This window comes from Lolium rigidum, chromosome 2, assembly GCF_022539505.1.
Source record: "Lolium rigidum isolate FL_2022 chromosome 2, APGP_CSIRO_Lrig_0.1, whole genome shotgun sequence".
Taxonomy (NCBI): Eukaryota; Viridiplantae; Streptophyta; class Magnoliopsida; order Poales; family Poaceae; genus Lolium; species Lolium rigidum.
In genome coordinates this window covers 186,629,129-186,649,258 of record NC_061509.1, presented here as the reverse complement: position 1 = coordinate 186,649,258, position 20,130 = coordinate 186,629,129, and the positions used below count along the sequence as shown (strand labels likewise).

General features: G+C 46.5%; 1 protein-coding gene across 1 annotated transcript; it reads right to left on the bottom strand.

Annotated features, from left to right (window-relative positions):
• Positions 1-13,138: 13,138 nt before the first annotated feature.
• LOC124690395 (ethylene-responsive transcription factor 12-like) lies at positions 13,139-13,978 on the bottom strand. Its single transcript, XM_047223784.1, has one exon. It carries the CDS (start codon positions 13,976-13,978, stop codon positions 13,139-13,141), a length of 840 nt encoding a protein of 279 aa, XP_047079740.1.
• Positions 13,979-20,130: the final 6,152 nt, after the last annotated feature.

Here is a 20,130-nt window from a genome sequence, read left to right as displayed (position 1 = left end):
ACATTAAACCATTTACCACATGCGGCCTTTTCCGTTTCCAACCATATAACAATGAATGAAGTAGTTCAACTTTCGCAATGAACATTAAAGATAAAGCTAAGAACATATGTGTTCATACGAAACAGCGGAGCGTGTCTCTCTCCCAAACAAAAAAATGCTAGGATCCGATTTATTCAAACAAAAACAAAAATAAAAACAAACAGACGCTCCAAGTAAATCACATAAGATGTGACGGAATAAAAATATAGTTTCACTAGAGGAACCTGATAAGTTGTCGATGAAGAAGGGATGCCTTGGGCATCCCCAAGCTTAGACGCTTGAGTCTTCTTAAAATATGCAGGGATGAACCACGGGGGCATCCCCAAGCTTTGACTTTTCACTCTTCTTGATCATATTGTATCATCCTCCTCTCTTGACCCTTGAAAACTTCCTCCACACCAAACTCGAAACAAACTCATTAGAGGGTCAGTGCATAATTCATATATTCAGAGGTGACATAATCATTCTTAACACTTCTGGACATTGCACAAAGCTACTGAAAGTTAATGGAACAAAGAAATCCATCTAACATAGCAAAACGGGCAATGCGAAATAAAAGGCAGAATCTGTCAAAACAGAACAGTTCGTAAAGACGAATTTTAAAGTGGCACCAGACTTGCTCAGATGAAAATGCCCAAATTGAATGAAAGTTGCGTACATATCTGAGGATCATGCACGTAAATTGGCAGATTTTTTTGATTTTTCTACAGGGACTACTGCTCAAATTCGTGACAGCAAAAATCTGTTCCTGCGCAGTAATCCAAATCTAGTATTGGCTTTACTATCAAAGACTTTACTTGGCACAACAATGCAATAAAATAAAGATAAGGAGAGGTTGCTACAGTAGTAAACAACTTCCAAGACTCAAATATAAAATAAAGTGCAGAAGTAAAATAATGGGTTGTCTCCCATAAGCGCTTTTCTTTAACGCCTTTCAGCTAGGCGCGGAAAGTGTGAATCAAGTATTGTCGAGAGATGGAGCATTACCTCGGGCATTACACCTACATTTCTTATTCTTTTTCTTACCCTTTGATTTAGGGAACACATGTCTACCTCCCGGTGTAGAGGTGAATTTTAAGGTGCCTTCTCCCACATCTATGACTGCTCCCAATAGTTTCAGCAGCGATCTTCCGAGTGTGATTTGTCTTGTTCCTACACAATCAATAACCAGATAATCAATGGATATTGTTCTTCCAAGAATGGTTGTATGCACACCCTCGGCTATTCCCTTAGGAGTTATAATAGAGTTATCAATAAGAGTTATTCCTTCTCCCCCTTCAACGAGTCCCCAAAGTGTCAAAGATTCATAAATACTCTTAGGCATAAGGCAAAATTCAGACATAATATCACAATTGGCATGAAAAGTTTCACCACCTATAACAATTTTAATAGTAGGGTCCCATATTGAAGGTTCGAGTTCACCAAAACTTGATCAAGACGGTTACGAACATAACTATAATTTTTTTCCAAGCAAGATGCACTTGTCTCAAGAGTGTTTAATCTATTATAAATGCTAATAAGAGCTGAATCAAAGTTATTAGCTGAACTATGTGATGCAACCAATTTTTTTATGGCATTAAAAGCTTGATCACCATCGCAATGAAGGAAATCTCCTCCCACTATAGCATCCAAGGCATATCTATAGCGAATCATAAGCCCAAAATAAAAGTTACTAAGGAGCAAACTTAGAGTCATTTGAGGTTCAACTTTACGATAAGAATCAAAAATTCTGGACCAAGTATCTTTAAAACTCTCCTCATCCTCTTGTTTAAAAGTGAAGACTAATTCCTCAGGTGAAGAAGTAACAGGTGGAGAGCTAGACATGATAATAAAAGTAAAAATGCAAGTAACTAATTTTTTTGTGTGTTTTTAATATGGAGAACAAGACAGTAAATAAAGTAAAACTAGCAACTAATTTTTTTGTGTTTTGGTATAATGCAGCAAACAAAGTAGTAAATAAAATAAAGTAAAGCAAGACAAAAACAAAGTAAAGAGATTGGAAGTGGAGACTCCCCTTGCAGCGTGTCTTGATCTCCCCGGCAACGGCGCCAGAAAAAGAGCTTGATTGCGCGTAATTAACACGTCCGTTGGGAACCCCAAGAGGAAGGTATGATGCGTACAGCAGCAAGTTTTCCCTCAGAAAGAAACCAAGGTTTATCGAACCAGGAGGAGCCAAGAAGCACGTTGAAGGTTGATGGCGGGGGAGTGTAGTGCGGTGCAACACCAGGGATTCCGGCGCCAACGTGGAACCTGCACAACACAATCACAGAACTTTGCCCCAACGTAACGGCGAGGTTGTCAATCTCACCGGCTTGCTGTAAACAAAGGATTAGATGTATAGTGTGGATGATGATGGTTATTTGCGAAGAACGAGTAAAGAACAATTGCAGCAGTTTGTATTTCGGATGTAAAGAATAGGACCGGGGTCCACGGTTCACTAGCGGTGTCTCTCCCATAAGATAGCAGATGTTGGGTGAACAAATTACAGTTGGGCAATTGACAAATAAAGAAGGCATAACAATGCACATACATATATCATGATGAGTACTATGAGATTTAATCAGGGCATTACGACAAAGTACATAGACCGCTATCCAGGATGCATCTATGCCTAAAAAGTCCACCTTCAGGTTATCATCCGAAGCCCTTCCGGTATTAAGTTGTAAACAACGAGATAATTGCATTAAGTATGGTGCGTAATGTAATCAACACAAATATCCTTAGACAAAGCATCGATGTTTTATCCCTAGTGGCAACAACACATCCACAACCTTAGAACTTTACTCGTCATCGTCCCGGATTTAATGGAGGCATGAACCCACTATCGAGCATAAATACTCCCTCTTGGAGTCACAAGTATCAACTTGGCCGAGCCTCTACTAGCAACGGAGAGCATGCAAGAACATAAATAACATATATGATAGATTGATAATCAACTTGACATAGTATTCAATATTCATCGGATCCCAACAAACACAACATGAAGGATTACACATAGATGATCTTGATCATGATAGGCAGCTCACAAGATCTAACATGATAGCACAATGGGGAGAAGACGACCATCTAGCTACTGCTATGGACCCATAGTCCAGGGGTGAACTACTCACACATCGATCCGGAGGCGATCATGGCGATGAAGAGACCTCCGGGAGATGATTCCCCTCTCCGGCAGGGTGCCGGAGGCGATCTCCTAAATCCCCCGAGATGGGATTGGCGGCAGCGTCTCTGGAAGGTTTTCCGTATCGTGGCTCTCGGTACTGGGGGTTTCGCGACGGAGGCTTTAAGTAGGCGGAAGGGCAGGTCAAGAGGCGCCACGGGGGCCCCACACAACAGGGCCACGCGGGCCCCTTGCTGGTCGCGCCGCCCTGTTGTGGCGGCGCCTCGTGGCCCCACTTCGTGACTCCTTCGGTCTTCTGGAAGCTTCGTGGAAAAATAGGCCCCTGGGCGTTGATTTCGTCCAATTCCGAGAATATTTCCTTACTAGGATTTCTGAAACCAAAAACAGCAGAAAACAGCAACTGGCTCTTCGGCATCTCGTCAATAGGTTAGTGCCGGAAAATGCATAAATATGACATATAATGTGTATAAAACATGTGAGTATCATCATAAAAGTAGCATGGAACATAAGAAATTATAGATACATTTGGGACGTATCAACGCGCGAACCGCCGGAATGGAGCGCGACCGCCACGGAAGAGCAACTGCAACCCTCTTCGATATCTGTGCCGCCATTCATCCCCACTCAATAAGACCCCTACGTATGCGCATTCAGATCTCCAACCGGTCGGCGCCCCATCATCTCTACGACTGAGCAACCTCTCCCTCTCTGACCATGAGCAACCTATGTTTGCCATCGGACTCCGATAGTGATGGGAAGCCGCCGGGATGGTGCCATTGGTGGGAAAGAACTGCCACGTCAAGCATCTCTAGCTCCCCGCCGACGGACGGCTGGGAGGAGAAGGGGGAGGCTGTCGCCGAGGACGGCCGTGAGGAGGAGGAGGAGGAGGAGGAAGAGGATGAAGATGAAGATGCCAGGTGGAGATGGCTGGAGCTGGAGTAGGCAGCTGAGGAGGCGGCGGCAAAGAAGGAGACAAGGGCCCGGGCGAAGGCGAAGAGGGAGGTGCAGCAGGCGTGCACCAACGACGACGAAGACACCAAGGACTACTCGTCGGAGGGGGACACAAGCTACTCGGACGCGTCGAACGCCACTACCTCTGCGGAAGAGGTGATGAGCAGGAAGCGCCTCCGTGAGGACGACGAGGCGAGGCCATCAAAGAAGAAGTAGCTTAGTTTTATAATTAGTTTGAACATATTTTTTTGTAGTTTTTATGTTTAATTTATATCAACATATTGCACTACTTTCCAAATCTCGATTCTACCTACAAATTCCTTCTCTCTATTGAAATGAAAATACAAAAAAAAACAATTCTTTTTTAATATTTGGTGATGTGTTTGGAGGCCACGGCTGTCAGCGATACGCCCCCGAACACGACACGAAGCGGATATGTTCCTCAAATGCTTGATTCGACGCTGTTTGGAAGCTCCTTTTGAGGACCCGACTGTAGATGCTTTTACCCAACTCCGGCCATACCAGTTACTCCCCCTTACTTTGCTTTCCATGCCAACGCAGAGCAAACACACAACAGAACGCATCACCGCTTTTCCCGCCGAGACCATACATGAAGAAAACACGAACACACACATGCTGTTTGCGACATGCAAGGGAATGGCTTCTTTAACTCTGCTACACTGGCGTCGGGAAGATTTGGCTGCTGGGCTCGTTTCCGGCGAAGCACCAACCCTGGAATCTGTGCCGGCCGGGTGAGGGAACAAGAGATTTAACACCATGCATGCATGCTCTGCGCTGCGACACTGCAGGCTGGGCAGCAACGTACTGCTGCATCCTTGCTCTGTCTCTGCGCGCACGCGCATGGAATGAACTGGAACCTCTGTTCATCGATCGACCTTTTCAGCAGCGCATGTCCAGGGCTCGGCATCGCAATTCTGCGTGAAATTTCACGGTAAATATCACAAATTGCGTTGGTAACTTGTTTACTGGTTGATTAAGCTTCTATCTCAACATTGTGATAGTTGACTTGTCATTGCATAAAGAAAGTTGTTTAGCATTGCCATAAAAATGATTGGGTAAAGTGCACATTTTAGTTTGTCCTGGACAAAATGTTGTCCATGCCTTGTAGGGTCTGAGAGCATCTCCATGGGTCCTCTCATAGCTCTCCCAATAGTACTTTGGGGATCATGGAGAGAGAAAGTGTCTACACCAGCGGTTCCGATAAAGCACCGGCCACTTTGAGACCCCAATAAAAGCGCCAGCTTCCCGTAGCAATCCCTTCGCGAAGGGAGCCGATTGGGAGTGCCAGCGTCCAATTTCTGCTAAAAAATTGCATGTGCCCTACTTACATGTGACACAGTCCTCTAAAGATTCACATCTCTCCTACTTTTTTTTGTCCTCACTTCCATATGCATGCATGGTGCCGACGCCTCTATTGGACTAATTGGTGTGAGATACAGTTCCTAAAGGCTAATTGCATGTAGCCGATGCCCCCATAACCTGCTGCCGACATGCATGCTGACACTTTTTTAGGGAGTACCGATGGAAATGCTCTGAGATCCCCTCAAATAAATAACCATACGGCTTCTAAAGATGGACCAATTGTATATAGTGCATTGGGGGCTCGCTCAGAGTCTGCTAAACACGATATGTGCTACTGATTCGTCATATGATTACTCGGTGATGCTTATGTTAATTAGCTAGTAAGGCTTTGTTTCTATTTTTAGCGCATAAGGTCCCAACGACATTTTCTTCACCCATTGTCAGGTGTACATGTGTTAAGTGGCGGCTTTAGGTTGTGCGATGTGTACTTTTGGCATATCTTTATTGAAAAAACTCTGAATGAAAACCGTATGCATATTTTCAATGCAGAGTTAGGGCGCGTTTGGTAGTCTGCATCCATTTTGTGGCTCACTGCGCCAGTGAGATGGCTCGTCTGCGCGTCGCGAATGGGTCATGGACCATGAAACGCGGGTCGTTTGATAGTCTGGATGGTCTTTTCTGCACCGGAGAGGGAAGCCAGACCCCATTGTTTGGGTGCCTAGACAGACTATTTTCTTCCTTGCTTGTGCAGCCCACACCCTGTTTGGTTGTAGATATGAGCGTGTTGTGGTAACCCCTTCCTTTAGAGTGGTGATATTACCCAATACTGCTAACTAAATAACAACACATTCAACAGATTTAGTTCATCAAAAGTTGGCAGTTATGCACGGCTAGTACTTACTGGGCGATGCATCAAGAGTGAAACAACTATACTTCGTGATGCATCATAGGTTAATCACACTAGGGGTTAGTATATATCACCTCGAACAAATTCATCATTACATACCAGGGATCAGGTTCAAGCAAGTCGCTAATGGAGGGATACGAGAGCACCTCCCAAAATCAGCAGATCATGACCAAGAAAGTAGAAGCACTAAGCAGGAAACTGCGAAGCTAGGTCCTAAGTAAGTTCCTCCTCTCCGTTGGATGCGGCTTACGGTACTCGGCATACTCTTCTTCATTGTCTGCAATGAAGTCGATAGGCCTGACCAACTAGTTAGGTTGAAACAGTTGCGCCTTGCAGACAAACCGGGGCGTGAAGATCGTCTTCATCTGATCATAGTTCACGATCGAGGTCCCGACGTACTGATGATGCCTCGGGTAGCGCTGCAATCCACAAGAAACAACTGTTACTGCGAACGACATTCGCATACTTTTAGATATATGAAGGAACTCAATGAGTCTTACTACCTGAATGTACTCGTTCGACGTCTCTTCATCGGCAGCATAGAAGCAGCAACCATCTTCGCTCTAGTCTAGAATGCGATCGGTTTTCATCGTCAGTATGACGCTCCACTTGGTCCTCCAGTTTCTGATGTGGTTGTAGAGATGAAGAGTAGTCACATATATGACAACGAATGCAAGAACATCAGCAGCTACCTTCTTCATCTGCTGCTCTTTGAATCCCCTGCTAAACAAACGTCGCTACGGACGAGCTGAACCAACCGGTTGAGCACAAACTCTGAAAGCTCGGGTTTCCAAACCATGGATGGTTTGCTTGAAATCAGACATTGCTGAGCATTGACAGGGGGAGCCCAATGGTATAATCGGCTACATGACAAACACTAGCAAATCAATGAACTACCACTACCACATCCACATGCTTAAGCAATACCACATCAATGAACTAACACTAGCACATCCACATCCTTAAGCACTACCACATCAATGAATAACGAGAAAATAAGAGCGGCCTTACAGTTAGAGGAGCCACACGTAGCACCGAGGTCGGGGAAGCAGGGGACCCTGGCGAAGATGTCGGCAACACCACCGTCCTAGTGTAAGAGTCAGATGCAACGGCGACAACCGTCCCCGTGGTAGAGTCAGATGCAACATGGACAACTTCAACCGACGATGAAGAAATGTCCTATGGATTCGTTCAGACCCGCTGTGTACCCAAAAGATCTAGATCTAATGCTAGGGTTTGTAGAAGCTTACCACAACCAAAGTCATCGACGCAGAGGAAGAAGAAGACCATCAGCGGCCAGTAGCCGCCACCACAGCCGCCGCAAGCCTCACCGACCGTGCGGGTGAGGAAGAGCCGGCCATGTCGCTAGATCGGGAAGGGTGGATGAGCTCGAAATGTGGGTGGGTGGAATGGGGGGATTTGGATTTGGCGGTGAGCGAGCCACCCATATATACAGTGGCGAAATTTCAAGCGCGGTGACCGAATTCATCACGTCGAGATTTCGCCGTCCCGCGCCAGCTCGCGCCATCTCCCGTGGTGGCTCTACGGGAACGCGGCGTTCTCGACTTGTGCGGAGACAGGGGTGGCTCGCTGGAAATGGCCGTCCGGGCGGTCCTCTAGGACCTAACTCGAGGGTGCTTTGAGAACCGGTTCCTGCAACAATGTGGGCGAGGCCACGTAACCAAACGGCCGAAAATGGCTGGCCCGATGCAAGCCAAGGCGAGGCCATGCTACCAAATGGGCCCTTAGTGTCTCCATCCTCCATTCTTAAAACAAGTTTGTGCTGATGATGCGTGCAGTTGACACACGTCCGTTGGGAACCCCAAGAGGAAGGTTTGATGCAGACAGTAGCAAGTTTTCCCTCAGAAAGAAACCAAGGTTTATCGAACCAGGAGGAGCCAAGAAGCACGTTGAAGGTTGATGGTGGCGGAATGTAATGCGGCGCAACACCAGGGATTCCGGCGCCAACGTGGAACCTGCACAGCACAACCAAAGTACTTTGCCCCAACGAAACAGTGAGGTTGTCAATCTCACCGGCTTGCTGTAACAAAGGATTAACCGTATTGTGTGGAAGATGATTGTTTGCAAGAAAACAGTAAAACAAGTATTGCAGTAGATTGTATGCGATGTAAAGAATAGGACCGGGGTCCACAGTTCACTAGAGGTGTCTCTCCCATAAGATAGCATGTTGGGTGAACAAATTACAGTCGGGCAATTGACAAATAGAGAGGGCATAACAATGCACATACATGACATGATAAATATAGCGAGATTTAATTGGGCATTACGACAAAGTACATAGACCGCTATCCAGCATGCATCTATGCCTAAAAAGTCCACCTTCAGGTTATCATCCGAACCCCTTCCGGTATTAAGTTGCAAAACAACAGACAATTGCATTAAGTATGGTGCGTAATGTAATCAATAACTACATCCTTAGACATAGCATCAATGTTTTATCCCTAGTGGCAACAGCACATCCACAACCTTAGAACTTTACGTCACTTGTCCCGCATTTAATGGAGGCATGAACCCACTATCGAGCATAAATACTCCCTCTTGGAGTTAAGAGCAAAAACTTGGCCGAGCCTCTACTAATAACGGAGAGCATGCAAGATCATAAACAACACATAGGTAATAGATTGATAATTAACATAACATAGTATTCTCTATCCATCGGATCCCGACAAACACAACATATAGAATTACAGATAGATGATCTTGATCATGTTAGGCAGCTCACAAGATACAACAATGAAGCACAATGAGGAGAATACAACCATCTAGCTACTGCTATGGACCCATAGTCCAGGGGTGAACTACTCACTCATCACTCCGGAGGCGACCATGGCGGTGAAGAGTCCTCCGGGAGATGAATCCCTCTCCGGCAGGGTGCCGGAGGTGATCTCCGAGAATCCCCCGAGATGGGATTGGCGGCGGCGGCGTCTCAGTAAGGTTTTCCGTATCGTGGCTCTCGGTACTGGGGGTTTCGCGACGGAGGCTATTTGTAGGCGGAAGGGCAGGTAAAGGGGCGTCACGAGGGGCCCAGACGACAGGCCGGCGCGGCCGGGGCCTCGGGCCGCGCCGCCCGGTGTCCGGCCACCTCGTGGCCCCACTTCGACTCTCCTTCGGTCTTCCGGAAGCTTCGTGCCAAAATAGGACCCCGGGCGTTGATTTCGTCCAATTCCGAGAATATTTCTTTACTAGGATTTCGAAACCAAAAACAGCAGAAAACAAGCAATCGGCTCTTCGGCATCTCGTTAATAGGTTAGTGCCGGAAAATGCATAAATACGACATATAATGTGTATAAAACATGTAGATATCATCAATAATGTGGCATGGAACATAAGAAATTATCGATACGTCGGAGACGTATCAGCTGACAATACCATAATGCTACATTTAGCTCACTTTAGCATGTTCCTCCTTTGGTCGTGCCGGATCTCCAAAAAATTGTGCAACATTTGCGTGTAATTGTTAAAACGAGTACTCATGCTCTCACATACATTGGGGGTGCTACATAGGGCGAACAAGGGTGGTCGCCTATGATCCCACCCACCAACATGCTGCACCCCCCTCCCCCCTTAGACTTTCTGTGGCGGTGCCATTGGGGTGGCCTGAGGAGCTCCGTTGGTCCTTCAGTCAAAGATAAGGACGAAACGATGGAAGGGGAATGTAATATGGGCAAGTTTGGGATAAACCGGTCCACTTAAGGCCCAATTTCCCTCTAACCTACCTGATTCCCTATCCATCTCGTATGCTCGCTGCCCCTCGGAACCTAATGCATAGAACACACAATGATAACTGGCTCAATGATTTTATGATTTTATGAGAATGGCCAGAGGGTCCGAAGGTTAGCTTGAATTGGTGGCTATCCCAGAACGTAGGTTCGAATCTCCTTGTACTGGATTTTATGGTTCATTTAGCTTCTTCTTAGGACTATGCCCTTGGTGCTAGTGCCCATGGGTCTCATTTTTTGATTTTATTTTCTATGTTGGGACAAAATATTTGCAAAAGTTGATGATAAGAAGGTTATGCTATGTTTTCATTTCTACAAGAAGCGTCAAGGTCATCTGCCTCACATTTCCGTCTTCCTAGCATAAATACTACTTAATGTTATGGTATCATCTTATCAAAAGCTAGAACCGACTTTGTAGATGAATTATAGTATGCGACGAATATCCACATCTAACGTTATTATTTGTGTATGCATTTCTATTCATGGCAGACTTTTGTGTATAACAAGCCTAAGAGCAGCAACAGTCACACTGTCAAATAGTAGTTTCAGATAGTGAATTTTGTTTTTGACATTGATTCTGTCCAATGTGGAGGACATTACCTAGCCAAAAATTATGGCAGATGCTCCTACAACTAAATTGTCTTTCTCTCTCCCCTATTTCTAGTGTCTCTCTTTATTGTGGGCCATGTAAAGCTAAGGAGAGAGAATTGTAGAATTTTTTGGCAATCTACACATTGTAGAAAATTTAGCCATTTGCCACCAAAACAATTGTGTATTAGGTGTCATCTTTGACATTTGGGTGGATGCTCTTATCATAATAGGTGTGGTGTTTCTTAACATATAGGTGATCCAATGCATTCTTTTTTAGTGTTGTATCTATATTTAACGATTTTAGGCTCATGCATGCATGTGATTGGGCTAATGATGTCTTTTGCCTATGAGCGTATGCAAGTGTTGTATCTTACAGTTGCTAAGATACAACATCACTCCCTATCAACATTAAATAGGGTGGCACATAAGCAAAATACCCAGGATGTCGCTCAAAAATATATCATTGGTTATTTCGTTGAAATGTGCATAGGCTAATGATATAGTTTTGACTGACATGCACCTTATATTTGGTTGCCCCATTTAGTACAAAGTTTACCTCAAGAAACAAAGTGGCCTTGTATTTAAAAATAGAGGGAGTAATGTATGATTTGAAATTAGGTATTTCTGAAATCAGGATTTTTTTGTGAAATTGGGTGGTTGGTTAGAAGGTAAAAACAATGGGATCCTAATGAATTTGTGAAATCAATGTCAAACTACATTAAAAATATAATTATGATACTATTATGCCACTAAATACCTCGGCATCCTTGACACGTAGGAATCCCAAAAGGAGATCAGAGTAGATAGTAAAATGCCTACTGTTTTTTCTTTTAAACTTAGATCAAAGAAAATTTTCCTCCAGTTTCACTTTGCTTCATTCTTTTGAACTCTACTAATGATATCGGTATGAAAATACTACGTAAGGTCCCTATCTTGTCACTTTCCATTTATAATTATGTTTGTTTCATGGAAAATATAGATGAAGATCGAGAAAATGAAAAATTAGTGTTCCCATGTTTTTAACCAAATCATGTGTTTTTTACCACATGAGTAAGGGGGTTTTTGGTTAAAAGGAAGTTCATGTAAATTTTTGAGGATTCTATTAGGTGATCTTTCTATCATATAACCTGTAGGTTTGTAAGATGAAAACCATTAAAATTTTAAAGGATATTTTTCCGTTGAGTCTAACCTCATGATTTATTATCTCCGTTCCGGTTGTTAACTAATGCATGCACCTAATTATTCAGAAAAGAAAATCTTTGTTTTTCTGTGGTGCAACCAAATAGCATATATTGTTGTACATATTTCAGTTTCATTTGTGTAGAATTTAACACGCCATGGTATCCAATTATAGAGTTCTTTATTAGCGCGTTTATAGATCCCGGAAACCAAAATGAAGTGGAGATGAGCCTAAACACCAAGAAGAAGAACGCGGCGATTCTACCATCTACTCTAGGTCACATTCATGTTTCCATCATTGATTTGTTGCTTTGAGATTCGTGTTGTCTGCATGGTTTCACCAAGTTTCACCGAGTTTCATCGCGTTTTACAAAATCGGTGTCAGATTGTATTGTGGTGAAACAAAATTAAACCGTGCATGGTAAAACAGACTTCTTATGTGAGAGAAGAGTTGAAAGTGCATTTGTAGCAACAATTAAAATGAAATACCCCCTGATAATTATTAGTATATTTCATCATTATGGGAGAAAAAAACAGGATCGAAACTTATGGGAGTAGGACGTGCATCGACTTCTCCCCCCATTAACTTGTGAGCGCAAAAGCGTTTTCGTTGGGAGAGAAACGGAACTGGCCATGGCTCTCACCGGAGCAGTTAACACGCGCGCACCGGTGTTCACCGAGAGATGTTTCGATCCCATAGCTCACCAGGCACACAACTTCGCATCGATTCGATGCCCGACTAAATCGGCCGAGCTCTGCCGCACGGTTAGTGACGCCGTGCTGGTCGATTGAAATCGAGAGCTGGTGGCGTGCGTTTCCGTTCATCGTGGGAAATCAGCTGGACGGATGCATGCGAAGGGGCAAATTTGAATCGACAGAAAACACAACCATTGTTTGCATCAGTAAATCTAAATCATTTGAATATAGACATTGAAATGCGCAATCAAATGCTCCCCGAATTTGCAAACAGAGTAACGATCGAGAAAGGTCCCCAAAATGTAGAAAATTCGCACAGGCAACAGGAATGGCACCAAATTCACCAAGATCACAAAACAGGACCAAGATTCTATAAGCCTAATCTCTTTGCATTGGCTACCTAGCTACCAGATCAACAGAAGACGACCTAGTACTAGTACTACACACTAGAATGATTCATTAGATAGAGGCATACTACATATAAAGACTAAGCAATCTTGGAAGCCAAATCGACTAATTTTCTCCGATGATTGCATGCAGAACCTTGAGCGCACATCGCATGCACTATAGCGGGTGGGGCGGCCGGAGACATCAGGGCCAGCGGCTGCCGCCCATGGTGGACGGCGCTGCCACGACATGCATGAACGCCGGGTACTGGATGACGTCCTCCAGGAGCCCCTGCGACACCATTGGGAAGTCGCCCTCGTAGCTGTCCTCGGACAGGCCGCCGAACGCCTCCTGCCGCGGCGTCCAATCCAACGCGGGCTCGGCGATGCAGACCTGGTCGCGGTGCCGCCTGCTCGCGTGGAACCCGTGCACCACGTCCTCCAGCAGCCCCGTCTCCGGCGGGTCTCGCCCCTGCAGGACGCCGGCCCAGTCCCAGTCGCCGTCGTCTGCTCCCGGAGGAAGCGACGCCACGGTGACGGTAGGGGAGGTCGGCGCGGCTGGAGGAGGCGGCGGTGGTGGATTGGGGGCCGTCGGGGAAGAGGGGTCCGGTCGGGCGTGGACGTGGCCGTGGCCGGCGTGGTGGAGCAGGACGCAGCCGTGCGGGGAGGAGCTCATGAGGTTGTGGAGGATGAAGGTGTTGAGATGCGGCGCCTGCGGCGCACGCGCCGTCGGCTGACCCCACGGCCAGTAGCCCGGCGCGGACGGCAAGGTCTCGGCGGGGGTGACGGGGAAGTTGGTGCGCGCCTTGGGGCCGCGCATGAAGCGCGCGGCGACGTCGTAGGCGCACGCGGCCTGCTCGGCGGTGTCGTACGTGCCCAGCCAGCGCCGCGCCTTGGACATGGGGTCGCGGATCTCGGCCGCGAACCTGCCCCACGGCCGGCGCCGCACCCCGCGGTACTGCATGGCGGTCGGGGAGCCGGCGGCGGCAGCGGCGGAGGAGGAGCGCTTGCCCCGGTGGCGGTGCGCGTGCATGTCAACGTCCATGCTGTTGACGCTGGCTCTGTGTGTTCTATATGTGTGCTCTTGTGCTGTGCTTGGATCGGTGTGTTGGGAGTGTGAGGGATAAGATGAGCCGCCCGTGGCTTATATAGAGGGAGTGAGGGACAAGGGAAGGAAGGGCAAGGTCCAAATAAACCACGGTCCACTCGATCATGACTTGTGGTGTATTGGATCAACCATTGTCTTGTTTCTGTCCTTTCTTCTCTGAGAACGGTCTAGTCTTTTTTCTTTGGCAACCTACTCTTGTGTCTGGAAGGGAATGAATATGTCGAGTTTTCTTTTATTTACATGTGCACTTTTAGACTAGTCATAATGGGAAGTATCATACACTAGTATCATGCACATGATACTAGTTTATGATACCACCTCCACAATGCATAGTACTTCCTCTCTCACAGTTTATAAGGCACGCGCGTACCCCTAGGTCGCAAATTTGATCAAGTTAGCATTAGTTATATGTTATAAAAATTATATCATTAGAAAGTTCAGATGTTCTATTTTCTAATAATATAATTTTTATATTATATAATTTAAATTATATAGGTTAAATTGGTGATCTAGGGGTACGCGCGCGCCTAATAAACTGTGAAGGAGGGAGTATCATAATATGGTATCATATTTATGTCATATTTAATGTTTTGTAGAATCTCAATGCAAATGTGTGTACATAAGATTAGCCACAATGGGAGTATCATAAGACTACTCATAGTGGGAGTAACTTCACTAGTAACTAAGTGTCCAACTTAGCAAATTTGCTTATGTGGCAGTGAGTTAATGAGGAGAGAGGAGGATGAAGTAACATAGCTAGTTACTGTAACATCACACTTCTCAAGATACAATGAGTCTATAAGCTAATTAATAAAGACATATATGATACTACTTTGATGTTACTAACCACTATGAAGGTAGTAACATAGAGTAGTAACATGTGCATGTTACTACTCTATGTTACTTCCCACTATGACTAGTCTAAGTAGTATCATGCATGCCATGTTGGCAAAAATCTGATGTGGCGCACCAATTAATGAGGTGAGAGATTAGAGTGGTATCATAATATGATACCGTATCATAGCACGTAAAACTAGAAAACTTAATGGCAAACACATCATGTACACACATTTGCATTGAGATTCTACAAAACATTAAATATGATGATACTATGATATTATCTTATGATACTATGCATTGTGGGGTTAGTATCATAAACTAGTATCATGTGCATGATACTAGTGTATGATACTTCCCATTGTGACTAGTCTAATGTACTATTTGTCATGAAGTTTTCTAGATGTATGTGTCAGGATACGGTATTATATTATGATACTACTCTCATCTCTCACCTCATTAATTGATGTGACACATCAGATTTTTGCCAACATGGCATGTATGATACTACTTATGATACTCCCATTGGGGCTAGTCTTAGAGTCTTAGTTAATTGTTAGTTTTTTTTACTACAAAATAGATTATTTTGGTAATCTAATTCTCATATATAAAACTCAAAAAATCTCATATATATTGCTACTCTAATCTAATTCTCTAAATTAACTAAACTTTTTTTGGATGTTGAAGGTTGAGCATTAGTGGGAGGAGTCGATCATTTTCTTCTCCATTGAAAATTCATTATCTCGACCATCCTTGGAAGATCCTTTACTGCAAAGTAAACATGAAGTCATCGAGCTTCAATGTTAACCATGTCATCACAAGTGTCTTGTTGTCGTCATCCCAAATGTCTTGTGCCGCCATCACAAAATTTCTAGTTGTCAACGCATATGCCTGCCGGTAGGTAGTAAGACGCTCGATGATGTCGGGAGGCGGAGTTTGATAGGCCATGTGTCTCAACATTTAAGGTGTGCTAGCAACCCAACATCAGTCCAGAAAGTTAAACACGTGTCAACCGTTGATCAACATTCACATTCAACGGTTGTGTTGCCTTCCTAAAAGGTATATAAGGAGAAAACCCTAGCTACATTGGAGAGCGCAACAAGCCATCCCGGACGTGGATACTGTTATGAGAGGGTGAGAGAACACACTAGAACGCCACAACCAAATGATCTAGAAAGAGTTGAAAAAGAAGGAGATGTGATTTATGTCTAGATTTTTAAGATCTAGCCGGTATATCGTCAAGTTGATGTTTGGAAGCTCAAACGATCTTGGATTGGTTTTGGATTTCGAGAGATTGTTGCTTACTTTTAGTACTTTGCTATGATTAGCTGGTTCGAGATTTGGGTAATTGGTGAATAGGATTTGACAGCGGTTTTGTCAGTTCGGATTGTTGAGGCTGAACAGTTTTGGGAGACGAACAATTTGGGTAGGGAAAACGGTGTCCGATTGACCTGACTTTTTTGTTTGTATGCTAGGAACTCATATGTTTGCTTGTCTACCAAATTTGGTGTTGATTGGATCTTCGGTTTAAGGAAAGTTTGCTGGTTAGCGAAGGGGAGAAAATCTATGATATCTCTTTTCTTTTATCTGCCTCTTGTGGTTGTTGCCGGTGGGCAACGAGGTGAATTGTGTTGGAATTTCCAGATGTTCTAGAGGAAATATGTTCCTACGGTGCTCATAGTGAAGATTTTGTGAATAGATTTGATTTTTTCTACTCACGTTGAAAAGATTTTACACGTAAATCCTTGCATCACTTGTGCGTGTGTTTATATTTATTTTTTCGTTACATATATATTGGTTAAAGCTATCCTCGAAATTTATATTTAACACAGGCTAGTGGGCTGTGAGGTCGTGCATAGCCTCATGTGCCCCAACACCATCTTCATTGATTGACAAATTTGTCAATAAATCCTTGGTGAGGTAAGAACATCTCACTGATGATCTAAGCAGTGGCTACATATAATCAAGCATGGGCACTTTGTTCATCTTTTCAAACCCTCTACTTTCTTTTTTCCAAAACGAGGGGATACAAGGCTCCTGCAACGCAGCTGGTTGGACAGGAACACAGTAGAGAGCGTGGTGGTTCGTGGAATGGAAAGGAAAGGGAATTGGGGTGTTCTGTAATTATTCGGGCGGAGGTGAGCTATGAATACGGGGCGCGATCAACGGAGCTGCAGTGGCATAGCCGCCCAGCCATGGGCGAGTGCCCAATGGGCGCCGGGCAGTGTTGATTAACTGCGTGCGTGGGTATTTATCACCTCATCATTTGCTCGCTCTTCCAGCCAATGCATGTTTGCCTGCCGCCATTAACTTTGTTTCCGCAATGCGCCCAAGCCGAACCTACGGTGCTGGCCGTGCCAGCGCGCTCGTGCTGGGGACCGATCGGGCAAGAGAACTCGATGGCGACGCTAGGGCACGAAATTTTTCACGGAAATGGTTTCAAAATGCATTCATGTTCGCTGCAAGAACATCGCAATTTCGAACCATGGTTTCTTTGCGACAAACTGCTATTGTTTCTGTAGTAGAAATAATACTCCGTCCGCCCCATGGAAGTGTCTGAAAGTTGTCAAAATTTGGATGTTATTTAGATGGTAGTTAGTGTCTAGATACAACCAAATTTTGATAAATCTCAGACAACCTTCGTGGGCCAAAGTGAGTACTTGTGTACATGAATATTAAGAGATTAAATCGATGCTACTACTATCACATGCTATCCTGTCGGGGTGGTGTGGCCACGACTTCACATACGTTGCAAAAGGGACGTGGAGTTTTTGCTCCTAGCAGTAAAAGCTCCTCATTTTTAAAATTGATTTTGATCATATTTCAGAATGTTGAAAAAAATTTGACAAAAAATTGTTAGAGATATATTCCGTGTACGTATAAACGGATAGTCTAGGATAGAGATAGGACTCTCGTGTCTTGTCTTGCACTCCAAGATGATCCCTGTACGCCTATATATACTCGCCCATGAGGCTCAATAATACATCCAACATATTCCGCATATCTCTCTCCCTCTCTATCCTTCTACATGGTATCAGAGCGGCACGCTCCTTGACCTAGCCGCCGCAAAGTTTCCGCGCCGCGCCGCCCCCGGGGAGGTCGATCTCCATGATCTACTCTCGGGGCCGCGCAACCCGTATGAGGGTTCGTCCGCCGATCCGTTGATCCGCTGCCCTCGAGTCCTTTTTTTTTTCCAATCCGTAGATTGGTTTTCTTTTTGCTCCGCCGGTCGCTCGACCGACGCTTTTTTTTTGGTTTTACCGATCTTAGATCGGATTGAGTCGCCCATCGCCGTCGTCCTCTTGCGCCTCTACTCCGACAACGGCATCGACCTGCACCGGCCATCAACCGCACGGCACAGCCGCACGCGCCGCACACGGGGCGCCCCTACGTGCGACGGCGCAGGCTGTCTCGCCTGCGCGGTCTCCATCGCTGGTCCGTCTTCGCCGTCATCGCCCGGGACTACATCGACAACGCCGCCATCGACTCCGATCTGCGCGTCGTCCACGCCATGGCACATGTAGCGCCGCCGTCGGTCTGATCAACCGACCCCGCGCACATCTACGCCAAGCAAGTCCCCGAGCACGCGCCTACCACCGATTGAGCATCAGGTTGCCGCTGCGTCGCCCCTTCGGGTCGCAGCGCCGCCGCCTTTGGTCCACGCTGCTAGCCAACGACGCGCCTTCTGAGGCGCGTACGTCGCTGGTGGCGTCCCGCCGCTGCACCGACTCGCGCCCTGCAGCTACGCCGGTCCCTCAGGCCGTGGCGTCACCGCACGCGGTCACCTTCGCCGTCCCCCGCGCATCGACGTCCGAGGCCACCACAGCGCCGCCCCTTCGGCGCGGGTCGCCTCCGTCGGCGCATGGTCTTCGTCACGCCGCCGGGTCTTCCTCGCCTACTTCGTGTACCGCCGCCGCGCCTCCACCTCAGGTCGCCGCTGGGCTCGCCAACCACTTCAGGTCGCGCTGGGCTCGCCGATCACCACAACGCCTGTCTAGGCGTCCAGCATGACCACCCCTGGTCACCGCTGGGTTAGCCGCCTTCTACGTCTTCGTACACTACAGCTTCGCCGCCAGCGTCCTCGCCTCTTCCCCGACTACGTCGCCTGCTTCTCTACTCCGACACCCGTCGTCGAGACTCGCCTCTTCCCCGACTACACCACCTGCTGTTCTACTCCGACACCCGTCGTCGAGACCTCCTCTACTAGTCTACTCCGACATGGCGCGCACTTTGTAATGTTCCCTACCCTCGCATACCCGGTACTGGCAACACCGGAAGTGCCTTCGTCCCCGACACGTTCCCGAGTCTGGCAAACTCGCGCCGGACGTCTCGTCTTCATCGGCTTCGACAACGTCTTCTTCGGCATCGCCCCTACGACTGCCTCGACCGCGTCACCGACTTCTTCTATGTGTACTCGGTTCTGGCAAAACCGGAGTATGCCTTCGTCCCCGACGTGCGCCTAGTTCTGGCAAAACTAGGGCAGCACCTCGTCCTCGACGGCTCGGACTGCATTGACTTCGGCATCGACAACCTCCACGACTGCCTCGACGCGTCTCCGTCACTCTCCTCGCGCACTATGCGCTTGCGGCTTCATGTGCGGCTACCTCGACACCGGCACCCGACCACGACATCGACCACGGCATCCCCCTCGCGCGGCTACCCCGACCAAAGTTGCAGCACCCACACGCTCTCGGCTACCTCGACATCGGCACAAAGGGCTATCACCTCGCATGAGCACATCGGCTTCTTCTACAGTCCAAGCATCCGCGACGCGACACCGTCCACGACGCTCCCGCTACGACTGCGGGGAGTGTCGACCTTCCGGGGTCCACTTCGGTTTATCTCCAGTCTGACCGTCCACGTCGTTCATGTTGTTCACGACGCTCCCGCTACGACTGCGGGGAGTGTTAGAGATATATTCCGTGTACGTATAAACGGATAGTCTAGGATAGAGATAGGACTCTCGTGTCTTGTCTTGCACTCCAAGATGATCCCTGTACGCCTATATATACTCGCCCATGAGGCTCAATAATACATCCAACATATTCCGCATATCTCTCTCCCTCTCTATCCTTCTACAAAAATGTCGCACATACTTATTGAGTGGGGCAAAGTTTTGCCCCGTTTCAAAACAAAAAAAACTTCTACTACTGCATGACCACTTCTCTTTTGGGCCGCTTCAGTAATCACCCTCAAATATGGGCGAATACACCAAAAATATGACTTCTTTGCATTCTTGATCAACACACGTG